The sequence below is a fragment of the Candoia aspera genome, chromosome 6 (assembly GCF_035149785.1).
Source record: "Candoia aspera isolate rCanAsp1 chromosome 6, rCanAsp1.hap2, whole genome shotgun sequence".
Lineage (NCBI taxonomy): Eukaryota > Metazoa > Chordata > Lepidosauria > Squamata > Boidae > Candoia > Candoia aspera.
In genome coordinates, this window is record NC_086158.1 from 3,050,414 (window position 1) to 3,063,145 (window position 12,732).

The 12,732-nt window shown below is 46.8% G+C and overlaps 1 protein-coding gene across 1 annotated transcript in view; it reads right to left on the reverse strand.

Moving 5' to 3' along the window:
* Positions 1 to 12,732, reverse strand: part of LOC134499835 (mucin-4-like) — a 36,202-nt gene that overhangs the window by 10,278 nt on the left and 13,192 nt on the right. Inside the window, exon 8 of the mRNA XM_063306697.1 lies at positions 42 to 6,605. Within this exon, the coding sequence (XP_063162767.1) occupies positions 42 to 6,605 (6,564 nt within the window). The remainder of the gene's footprint in view (positions 1 to 41; positions 6,606 to 12,732) is intronic.

Genomic DNA, 12,732 nt, shown 5'->3' on the forward strand with positions numbered 1-12,732 from the left:
CCATCGACCAGCAGATGAAATATGGTTTCTCACCAACCCACCTGATGGTGCAACAGCAGCCATGCCCAGCTGGGCAGAGTTTTCATCGGCAGCCTCTGTTTTCTTTTTCTTGGAAATCTTGGAATCAGAGCCAGTCCCCTTCCTTGCAGTTTTGCTGGTGGTCACCAGTGGGCCAAGCCCAGATAAGGCAAGATGAACATCTGATTTAGTCTTGCCCACCTTGGCCTTGCTTAAGCCAAGAGCAATCTTACTCTCAATTAAAGTCCAGAGCGGTTCCGAGAGGTGAGGGCTACTTGGAGAGCCCATGCCATTCCCATCTGAAGCAGAAGTGCTGACTGGAGAGGCAAGACCAGAAGGTAGCAGCTTCCCAGCCAGTGCGTGCTCAGGGTTTGCTGTGAGTTCCGTCTTGGAGGACAGGAGAGGGCTATCTGCTTTGACCTGAGATCCTGTGTTCCCAGAAGGCAACTGCAGGGTCTTTGCTGGGCTTACTTTTGTCCCCAAGAGAGAAGGTTGTGCTCCACCTGCAGTAGAACCTGTGGATGTCCCCTTCTGAGCTGCTGAGCTTGAGCTGACAACTTCACCTTTTTCTTTTGGAGCTGGGGGAGATGAACCTTTCCCATTCTTCACTGCTAGTCCATGAGGAGAGCTTGGAAGCTCGTTTGGTGAGAGTCCATCTGCTGGAGTCGCAGAGGAGAAAGAGCCTGTTTTGCCGGTTACTTTGCCAGCCAATATCTCCCCTACCTTCTGATTCAGAAAAGATGAAAGCCACTTATCAGCAGCATTTCCTGGGTATGTGGCACCTGAACCAGAGGGTCCTATGGGCAGGCCATTATTGGGAGGCAACAAAACAAATGGAGGTGCCACTCCTGATGGTTGACCTGCTGCTGGTTTGGTCTCTTCAGCAGGAGATGGGTGAACGGAGTCTCTGACACTGGCCAAAGCCTCAGTACTACCTCCTGAGGCTCCTGGGAGGAACTTTCCACCTGCTTTCGCATCTGGGGCTGGAAAAGCTGATCCACCCGAAGTATCACTGCTAGAAAGGACAGCGTGTCCACTCAGAGGGAGAACGGACTTTTCTCCACTTCCAGTATGGACTGGATTTGCCAAGTCAACCTTGATACCTGAAGATGACTGAGAAGAACCTGTAGCGCCAAAATCCTGGCTTGTTCCTTTGGTGGCCAAATTCCCATCAGGAGATACTGAACCGGAGATCGAGGTTCCACCTGAAGATTTAGAAGTCATTGCTCTGTCAACAGAAGACTCTCCACTTATTGAATCAGATTTTTCTCCAAGTTGCTCCGCTATATTTTTTTGATCCGGAACTGTTCCTGTGGAAGAAGCGGGCCCTTGGGTATCCGCTGCTCCTATGTTGGCCGTATCCTTCCTTCCATCAGTGGAGAGGGACGATTCTCCATGAACAAGTTTTTCAGAAACCTCTTTGCTGACAGATGTCGCAGGTGATTGTGGTTCAGTGGATAATGGAGTCAACGATAGTTTTTTCTCACTTACCATTGAATTATCTTCTGATGTCTCTGCTCCTTCAGAGACTACGGCCCCTTCTGTTGCTACACTATCTGGAGATATTTGAGATCCTGCATTATCTGATGACCCTGAGCTGGCCATTTCCTCTCCTGTGGATAAAGAGGATTCCCTGTTGTCAAGTCCCCCAGGAACCTTTTCACTAGCAGATGTTTCTGGAAATTGTAATTCTGTGGCTGATGGAGCCAAAGAGGCCTTTTCCCCATTCACAATGGAAGTGCTTTCTGTTTTTTCTGCTCCCTCAGAAGCAAGAGACCCCACTGGTGATGCACCACCTGCTGATAGCTGAGATCCTCCATTAGTTGTTGACTTTGTGTTGGCAGTTCCCACTTCTTCAGTGGAAGATGAATCTGATAGAGACTCTGCAGCTGATGGAGACAAAGGTCCCCGTTCCCCAGTCACACTGGCAGACACTTCTGGTATCTCTGCACCATCAGAGGCTAGAGGCCCTGCTGCTGATGCTCCGTCTGGAGGTAGCTGAGATCCTGTGTTCGTTGCTGTGTTGCTGGTTCCTGCTTCTTCGTTGGAAGAAGAGGTCGCTTGTGACTCTGCAGCAGATGCACCCAAAGATCCTTCCTTCTGACTCACACCCGAGACTTCTGGTATTCCTGCCTCCTCAGAACTTGCAGCTCCATCTGGTCCAGCACCATTAGGTGACTGAGGTTCGGCATTACTTGCTGGCTCTGAGTTGGCTGTTTCCACCCCAGCTCCATCACTAAGTTTTCCAGAGACCTCTTTATCTGCTGGTGCAGTTGATGCCTCTGCAGCTGATGAACCTAAAGAAGTCTCTTTCTCATTTACAGGAGAAGAACTTCCTAATTTTTCTCCTCCACTGGAAACACCAGACCCTTCAGTTGCTCCACCAGCCACAGAGGATTGAGCTCCTGCATTATTTGTTGACCCTGCGTCAGTCATTTCCAACTCCTTAGCAAGGAGGGAAGATTCCCCATTACCAGTTCCTCCAGAAACATCTTCACTATCAGATATTCCTGGAGACTGTGATTCTGTGGCTGATGAGGCCAAAGGCAATTTCTCCCCGCCCATAGAAGTATCTTCTGCTGCTTCTGCCCTCTCGGAATCTTGAACCTCTGCTGTTGATGCACCATTTAGAGATGGTTGAGATCCCGTGTTAGTCCCGGATTCTGAGTTGGAAGTTTCCACTTCTTCAGCAGAAGTAGAAGTTGAAGGTGACTCTGCAGCTGATGGGAGCAAAGATCCTTCCTTTCCATTTACACTGGAGGGGGCTTCTGATATCTCTGAACCTTCAGAGGCTGCGGATGCTCCTGGTTGTGCATCATCAGGCGGTGGCTGAGATCCTGCATTATTTGCTGACTCCACACTGGCTATTTCAGTCCCTTTATTATTTAGGGAGGATTCTCCATCACTAAGTCCTCCAGCAACCTCTTTACTGGTAGATGTTTTAGATTCTGATTCTCTGTCTAATGGATCTTGAGAAGATTTCTCAATGCTCATATTCGTAATGTCTTCTGAATTTTCTGCCCCAGCAGAAGAAGCTACACCTTCTGGAAATGACTGAGATCCCTGGTTAGTTGCTGAAGGTGAATTAGCAGTTCCTGCCAGTTCAACAGGTAGGGCAGAACTTCCTTTGCTGAGTGCTCCAGAGAACTCACCACTTTCTGATGTTGTAAGTTCCTGTGACTCTGTGGTTGAGGAAGCCAAAGGTGTTTCCTTCTCACTAGCTGCAGATATTTGCAGTTGCTCTGTCTCTTTGGAAGTTTCAGGTGCTACTTCACCATCTGGAGATGATTGAGAACCCACAGCTGCTGGCTCAGAGACAGAAGTTTCCAACCCTTCAGTAGGAGAGTCTGATTGTGACATTGCTCCAGTTTTACTTCCATCCTCGGAAGATACTGCTCCTGTTGTCAGTTGAGCTTCCTCTCTAGGGACTGATGGTGAAACAAAGGTTTCTGCATGATCTGGGGAGAGTGACTCTGTGGTTGAGGGAGTCAAATATGTTTCCTTCTCTGTCATTCCAGATGAGTCTTCCAAGTTCTGACGTTCCTCAGAAGCTGCAGGCCTTGCTTTTAAGGCATCATCTGGAGATAGTTCAGAGGAACCTGGAGAAGCAGAGGGCCCACTGAGCTGAACTCCTGATAACTCTGAAACCGAGAGAGAAGGAGTTTTTGCATTTGGAACAGCTGAAGGGGACTCTTCATTTGTCACAAAAGTCTCTCCATCTTCTATAGGTGCCAGAGCTAAAACTTCTCCAGCAGGTGAGGTTACTGATTGTCTCACAGGAAGATCACTTCCAGGCTGACCCTCACTGCTCACTGTCATGGCTGTTTTGGCAGTTGAAGCTAACCCTGTGCTGTCTTCCCCATCTCTACTTTCATCTGCACCTTCACTGCTTGGAGAAGAATCAAGAGTTTTGGAAGACAGGCTTGGGGAGGGTTCTCCATCTTCATTCTCTGAACTAGAAAGTAGGTCATCGAGAGATGCAGAAGAGGGTATTTCTCCTGATGGTTCCTGAGCTTTTGTTGATGTCTCAGTGTCTATAATAAGGGGAGAAATGGTTCCAGATTTTGCAGCTGGCACCTCTGCAGAGCTTGGTATACTGGTTTCCATTGCATTTTCAGAACTTAGCTGTTGCTCAGAAGGTGGAGTATTGGTTTTGTCCTGGGCACTGTCGCTATCTGAAAAAGGTTCCTCATTAACTGCTGGCTCTGAAGTAGATCCAATTCTCTTTTCTTTAGGAAATAAGGTTGTTCCACTGCCTAAGTCTCCAGAAATGCTTGGTTCCTCAGTAGCCCCTGCTCCTGAAAGAGCTGATTGAGGGTTTATGATGGATGGAGCAGAGGAATCTTCTGGATCCGCTGAGCCATTTTCCATGTCATTCTCTTTTGGAGGTTGGGAAGAAGTTTGGGAACCAGGTAATGGATTGGGCGGAAGTTCTGTTGTGTCTGATTCTGAAATTAGGGGTCCAGAAAGTGCTTCATCAGGAGATGTTGAAGGAAAGGAAGGTTCTCCTTCTGAGGAAGAACTGGAACCAGATGTCGGTGTATTCTCCTCAAGTGATTGACTTGGAGACAGTTGCTCATTCAAGGTCTCTGATTTTCCCACAGGCAATGGGGTTCCAGAAATTGGAAAGAGCTCTGTATCGGAAGGTGAGAGTTCTGTCCCACTGTGATCTTCACTGTTAGCTTGTGTGTCTACCTTATTTGAGTCAGAGCCTGAAGCAACACTTGGGATGGCTTCACTGTTTTCAGCAGAAGAACCAATATTTTCAGGTGATCTGCTGGGGGATACCTCACTTCCTTCTCTCTCTGAAGATGGTCCATTAGGAGATCCAGGAGTTGAAGCTTCTTCAGATGGTTCTTGAGCCTTAGCAGCATCTTCATTGTCCACAGGAGGAGGAGACGTCACCCTGATGTCAAACAAAGTTTCTGATTCGTTTTCGGACCCAGTAGCAGAATCGGAAGAGATGGGATTTATTTCACCATTAGGAGCACTGTTAGATGTGGCAGTTGCCTCATTGTCTTCCAACTCTGAACTAGCTGTTTCCAAACCAGGATTCAAGGAGGAAGCTGTGCCACTGTGAAGGTCTGCAGAAATGTTTTCTCCATTGGGTGTTTCTGTTCCCTGGGCAGACTCTTGTCCTGGAAGTGGTGAAGCAAAAGGTGTCCCCTCATCGCTCTTTGGGTTTCCAGAGCCTTCTTCCACTTCTTCTTTCATTGTGGAAGTTGCCCCCTTCTCACTTTCTTCAGGCAACTGAGAGGACATCCCTGGAGCTACAGGAAGTTCCACTGAAGGAGCATCTGTTACATCAAAGTCCAATTGTGAAGGTCCAAGGGGGGTGTCACGGGGAGACACTGAGTCAGATGGAGCATCAGTTGTTCTACCTGAAGGAGAAGAATTCGATACTTCAGCATCCACAAAATCTTCTGGTTCTCCAGTGGGCACCTTGGTAACACTTTCCTGGTTGAGCTCCGGGCCTGATGAAGAAGGAACTGGATCCGCATCACCTCTTCCTCCTGTAGGACCAGAGTCTGCTCCTAGGTCAGCCACGCTAGCAGGAGATGCTTGAAGGGAGCCTATGGCAAAGTCACTCACCCCTGAGGACCCAAATGTTGCATCAGTGGGGGATAGCCAGCTGGAAGGCAATCCTGCTGAAGGCCTTGACTGTGATGTCTCAGGGCCAGCCTTTGAAGGCAGTGAAGGGGAATCTCCAGCATCCAAGCCCCCTCCTGTTTCTGGGTCAGGCAGCTCTTCTGGGTTGCTAGGGAAATCTGTAGGATTTGAGGATGGGTCTTCTAACTTCCTACCAGCATCTGTGGACAGTTCTGGGGTGTCTTCCTGTGGCTCTGGAGTGACATCTTCAGTTTCTTCCCACAAAGCTGCAGTGGGGGTAAATTCGTCATCCAGACTTGATTCTCCGGGAGTGGCCTCCGAGGGCTTCTCACCTTCTGAAGTCCTTTCACTGGAAATTGCATCCTCTGCCTTTTCCCTGGAGGGAGATGCTAACAGCCCTTCCTCCTGGGTTGCAAGAAGAGTCGCCGGTGCATCTGTTATACCAGAGTATCGGTCTGTGATAAGCTCGGTTGCTTCGTGGCCATCGTCCAAACTTGGAGCAGGCGTTTCCTGTGACACAACGACATCCTTAGCGGCCATTTCCTTGAACTCAGCAACAGGGTCTGTTTTAAGGGCCTCTTTTTCCAAAGATGGTTCTGAAGAATTGACTTGAGTCAAGACGTCCTTGTCATCCAAATGGGCTTCTGTTGCTCCCTGTAGATCTTCTGTAATTTGGAAGGTCTCGGGCGTGTTGGTGACGGAGCCAGGATCGTCTTCGCTGGACCCCAACCCAGAACTCAGTGTTCCTCCAGGACTGGGACCCTCCCCTTCTCCATCAGCCTCGGGACTCTCCCCATTAGCTTCGGAGAGGAAGGTGGTTCCAACTGGAAAGGCAAAATCCCCCTCCGTGGTCGTGGGCAGAGTGGGCTCAAAGTAGTCCGTGTGTATCACCGAGGACAGATGCATTACCGAGGTGTAATCGTCTTCGGTGACTGGCCATTCGGTGGCCACTGGAAGTGCTGCTCCCGTTGCAATGTCTGCAGAGGGTTGATAAAATAAAAGAGTATCACACTTTTGCAGAAAACAGAAGGCTTCTGGTTATTTCAACAGACTGAAATAAAGCAATAGGCAATTGAATCAACGTGAAATTGAGTATGGAGCCAACAGAAAGAAGCATTGGTGGGTGGTGACTAAGGGGCTGGACAGGCACCAGGAGACCCGGTTTGAGCCATGGAAGTCCACATCTGTTAAGCTCAGCCTACCTTACAGGGTTGTTGTAATGGGACAAAAAATAGGAGGAAGAAACGTCTGGTGGGCCACCTTGGACTCCTGAAGGAAAGGTGGGCCTCTATCTAAAATTCAAACAGGAAACTCACTGCTCATAGTGAAGAATCTTGTCGTATCCTGTACAATTCCCAGAATTTAATCCACACAATAGCATCAAGTCCTGCAGTGAAACCTGTGTGTGTTCATCTTATTCTTCCTTCCCTCCTCCTTCGCCATCTTTCCTTCTCTTGATACAAAGAGATGGTTGAAGGAGCTGCAGATGTTTAGCCCTGAGAAAAGAAGACTGGCGATGGGAGGACAGGAGAGCCAGGGGCTGGGAGACCTGCGTTCGAATCACCCTTTGCCATGGAAGCTCACTGGTAGATTTGGGGCTGGTCATGTTCTCTCAGCCCAGCCTACCTCAAAGCCTACCTGTCGCTGGGGGATGGAATGGGTGGAGGGAGCACTGTAGAGGCCCTCCTGAGCTCTCTGAAGGAGAGGCAGGATGTAAATCTAACAAATAATTAAATACCAGACTTATTTTGGACAAAATGAGACTGAACTGCTAAAGGTGGTGTCCACACCTCTTTAAATGGCCAAGGTTGAGAAACGCTGCGGTAAGCTGTGCTTGGAAAGAAATTGTCACCCAGTAGATTCATTGCAAAGGAATATATATCTTCCCACCAAATATATTCACGGAAATCTAAGTATGTTAAATGAGTACTTTATGCTATGCCAATGTTTGTTCTTTATTTTAAGTTGCTCTGCTCTGCTGTCTTCAAAATGTTGGCTAGATGCATTTGATATCATTCATATTTAAAGCAGAATGCTGAACTCAAGCAAGCAAATTACCATATGATTTCTATAGCTCTTCCTTCATAAACACAAATTTTGTCAAAGCAGAACACTATTTTTTCTTTTTTTTAACGAAAAAATATATATTAGAGTCCTCTTCCTTCCCATTTTCATTATAGATGCCCAGCCAAAATTTCACATATGCAGGGAAAGTATTTGTTAATTTTGAATTGCACATGAGTAGCCTAATGCACATTCCCTGAACCAATGGGACTCACCTGGGGCTAACATAGGGTTAGGTTATGAGAGAACACAAAAATGACTGTGTTCTGACAACACCTTGGACTTAATTCCTGACTTAACTCATTATCCAGTGCACTGAACCCTAAACTAACCAAAGTAGCTTACACAAACACACAAACCTTGCCCAGGTTAACACTGACCAAGCCTAGCTTTTCAGTGCAAATGAAGCCCAAACCAAGTCTGCCTTGCTCAGTATTCTTCATAAGAATTCTTTATTATTTTATTTTATTTTATTTTATTTTATTTTATTTTATTTTATTTTATTTTATTTTATTTTATTTTATTTTATTTTATTTTATTTTATTTTATTTTATTTTATTTTATTTTATTATTTTATTTATTTTATTTTATTTTATTTTATTTTGATGCCGCCCAACTCTAACTGACTCTAGAAACCAACCAGATAGGCTTGTGGAAACTGGCTAATCATTCACCACCAAATCCCGCCCCGCTTTATCTCTGTCCCAATAACTGGCAGGGGCGTCTGTGGGGCAAGGTCAAAAAAGTCAAAATGGCTGTGGTAGTGCAATTGAAGTCCCACCCCTTTTTTAACCTGCATCACCCAGCACACATTAAAGAGGGTCAGGCCTTGGACTGTCTGGCCCTGACCACCGCCTTGACTTTTTTGATGCCCCCTGGACACCTGAGCCCAGATCAAACCTTGTTTTCCACCCAAAATGATGTCAGTGATGTTTAATGTTTTTGTCCAAAATAATGGCTGTCATTTAATGTTCAATTAAAAATTTAATTACAATTTTTAATTTTAATTTTGAATGTCAGTAATCAGTAATCTGTCAGTAATCAGGAGAAACTCCAGGAGGTCTGCAGCATGAAAAAAATTATGAAGACTCATAGAATGCAAAAATAATCCACTCCCCAAATTATGACAAATAATTCATCCCCAAAATCTAGAACAAAAATAGGGAGCAAAATAACAGGAAGAGGAGCCTGTTACAACGAACAGCACTGCTTTCATCCAAGGCCCAGACCTTAGTCTTCATGGCCTTCCAGAAGTCCATCAAGGAAGGCGCCTACCTTGGAGAAGGAGGTGGTTCCAGAGGGCAGGAGCCACTAGGGAGAAACATGGCCTCTGAGACCCCACCTGTCTCACTTCATGTCACCTGGAGATGTGAAGGATCCCCAGTCTGGATGAAGGCACAGGATGAGCCACATCTGTTGGAGGTCCAGAGCCAATGGCCCTGACTCTTCAGATCTCATGACTTTCTAACCACAAAGGGTTAAAAGTGGGGTCTAGATAAAGAGTTAAGTGCTGATTCCATGTCTCATCTGGGTCTATCCCGTTCCTTCTCTCTGCCTAAGAGACTACTGATCTGAGGTCACATCCTTCTACCTTCCATTCCAGGCACACGCACATGAAACACATGTTCTTGGATTCTCCTGCTGCTGGGTGGAGTTTGCCAGGCACCTGGCTTTGCATTTCCCATAAATAAATCTCCTTTCTGAGACAAAATCTCATTCACTAATCATTACTCAGGTCTGATTCCTGCTTTCAGAAACACTCATGCGCATACCCAGCGCACCAGCCGATTCTAGGTTGACGAGGAACTGCTGGCGTCGTGTGGGGAGCCAAGCCAATAGAGCATTGAAGGTTATAACCAACTTTTTCAACTGCACCCAGAAACCTAGTGGTAGCCAATGCAGAGCCCACAATATGAGTGACAGATGATGATATTTCATCTGCCCATACACAAAGCGCTGCATTTTGTACCACTTGCGGTTTCTGAGTGGTCCTCAAGGGCAGCTCCACGTGAGGCACATTGCAGTAGTCCATTCTGGTGGTGATGCATTATTGTTGCCCAGGCCAGCTTAGATGCTTTGCTATTTCTGAAAGCTGGGTATTTTCCAATTGCTATCAGTGGCACATGGGATTCTCAAGAGGCATTCAGGTGCTTCAGATTACATATCTCTAAACATCGTCCACATTTTCTGGATTTCTACAGCACAACCAACCGTAACATTCATTCATAAAGGGCTGGGTTGGCAGAACATTCTAAGCTAAAAAAAAAGGTTAACCAAGATTGCTACTAACCAAGCTTAGCACACAATACAAGTGAAGCTACTGGATCTTCACCTAACCTGGTTTAATTAAGTTGTGTGAACTGAGCTCTTATGCCAGCTGCAGGAAACAACTGTTTTTGTGCAACTTTTACAGAAACTGTTCGTGATTCTTAAGCACCAATGCATGTACGCACACTTAAAATGCTAACTTTACTCGGCATTCTCCTCATAAATACAACCTGGTGTTGAAACTTATCTAAGCACTCCAGAATATATTTTTGTTGTTAGAAAGTATGGACCAACAGCTATTTTCTGCGCCGACTGTGCTATGCCCTGCCTGGTTCCATGCAGGATCAAAGCAGGTCAGTCAATTGATGCTGGATGCGAATTCTGGAAAATGCAAGCCTGTCGCATCTTCAGGAAACCCAGCTGGGGCAGGCAGAGAACCTGGTCGCTGAGATGGGAATGTCTCCTACCCTTTCCAAAAGCTCAGAAGGAGGCTGGTAGCACCTCTCCTGACTCACAAATTTGATTCAGAGGCTTCCGTGGATCAGAAAAGGTGCCACCAGATTCTTTGGCACCAGAGATTAACAAGACTCTCCTTCAACGATGTCTGCCCTGAACATCCCCAAACTTTCCTCCTTCCTCCTTTGCATCTTTAATTGAATCCCTGGGGCTGAACTCGCTGGCCTGCCTCCCCGACTTCCCTTAGAAGTCAACTCACCGCACAGAAGCCATGCCCAGAATCCAATAAGGGCGGCCCACTGCAGCTCCTTCTGGCTCCCCATGGACCAGCCAGTTGACTTTGCTGGAGAAGACAGTAGGGCAGCTGAGTCCTCCAACAGGACCAAGTAGAATGTTCTTTGGGGCTTGTGGCTCCTTATAAGGGGTGGAAAGGGGGCTGTGCCCACACGGCCACACCCCTTTTCCTCCCATTCTGGGGCTGCCACCAGAGGTCTGGGAAGGACTAAGGTGAAACAAAGGTGCCTTCCATCAGAAGTCCTCTGGGTGCACAGCCCCCTCGACCCAGCTGTGAGCTGGAGCAAACCAGGGCTCCCCTGCTCAAGGGGCTTGACAGAGAGGGAATGATGAACACCGCCCCCTTTCCCTAGCCATCTCCAACCAATCTTCCCAGGTAAAATTGCAGGAAGGGGGGCTGCAGAATTCCAAAACAGGGGGCATCTTCTCCACCTGCCCCTTCTTCAAGCAGGCAGGACTGCAGCCTTCATCACTCACAGCCAGAGGGGTAGGATCTGTGATCCAACACCCTCCCAGGGCACCAAGTTAGGTTAGAGAAGGCTGAACTACATTAACTCACCAACTGATAGAGATCACCTCAAATTCCGATTTTATCTTTTATCTTTTATTTATTTATTTGTTTGATTTCTATAGCCGCCCATCTCAGCAAGTGACTCTGATGGGTAAGAATTTGGTAGAAAGGATTATTTATGTTGATTTAATTACATGCAGCTCTACTTCACAATCATGCAGCAGATTTCTGCCCTCGGACTCAGAAGAAAATGAATTCAGACGTGTTCTGATCTGTCTTCCCGCAGCCAAAGTTCGCACCCTTTTTGCCTCGATGAGAGATGCAGACGTTTCTGGGATGCTTTGCCTCTGATTGTCCAGATTTGAGAAGGGGCTGCAGAATTGGCACGATTTTTCCAACTTTTTAAAAAAAAACACCAAATCAAGGTTGAAACCTAGCCAATGTGCAGGTTGTATAAATGCAGCTCCCAGAACGTTGTGCAACAACCTAGTTAGGGGTGATGGGTGAACACAGCCTGGGCCAAGTCATCCTGCACCCTGGAACACCCAAGGGGTGAAGCCAACCACCCCCAAATGGCTCAGAAGTCATGCATCAGCTCACAGTGCCTTGCCTGTCTCAGAAACCCACAAACTCCACTGAGAAGCTGTGTGTTGATGGCAGACCTTGCTGACGCAGAGGCACAGCCGGAAGGTGATGGCCAGACACAGCCTTGGCTGACACTTAGCAAACTCTTCCAGAAAATCCTGTGCTGTTTAATCTGGTTTTAATTTTGCCATTTTTCTGATTAACAGCATACCCTTTCCGAGAACTGCCTATCTCCAACGCACTCCTCCAGCCTTACTGGAGATCCCTGGCCAAGTCTTCTGTCATGTTCTGCCTTCAGCAGAAGAGGAAACAAAATAGTTGGATTCTAGAAGTGGAAGCGTCTTGAGGCCATGCAGACCAACCCCGGCTCAGGGCAGGGATCCATTTTAAGGCATTTCCAACTCCAACTGACCGCTGTCAGGAAGAAGAGCACGGCATCCCTATGGCTTGTGGCTCCATTCTCAAACTGTTCTTATTTGTAGGATGAATTTCCTAGGATTCAACCACCTTCTGCTTTCCTGTTACTGAGATCCGTCCTCTCTCTCTTCATAAAGTTTAATTTCTAAGACCTTGGATCACCCTTGTGGCCTCTGCTCTGAACCTATTCCAATTTCTCCTGAAAGAACTGGACACAGATGAGGGGTCTGACCAGAACAGAGTAGAGAAGCAGAATAGAATAGCAGAATCTAGCTGTAGTTTGTTTATTTATTTAACTTTTGCTAGCCATTGCCTTCTGAAATATTGATGATTTGAAAATCGTACATTCAAAAATTACATCTGCCTGTTTTGCAGCACAGCACACTATTGATTCTTACTCAACTGCTATTTCAACATCTTTTTCACAGGTACCAAGACCAAGGCAGGTAGCCCTCATCCTATCCCAAGCATTCAATGTTTGTTTCCTAACTGAAGGATCTTGCATTTAT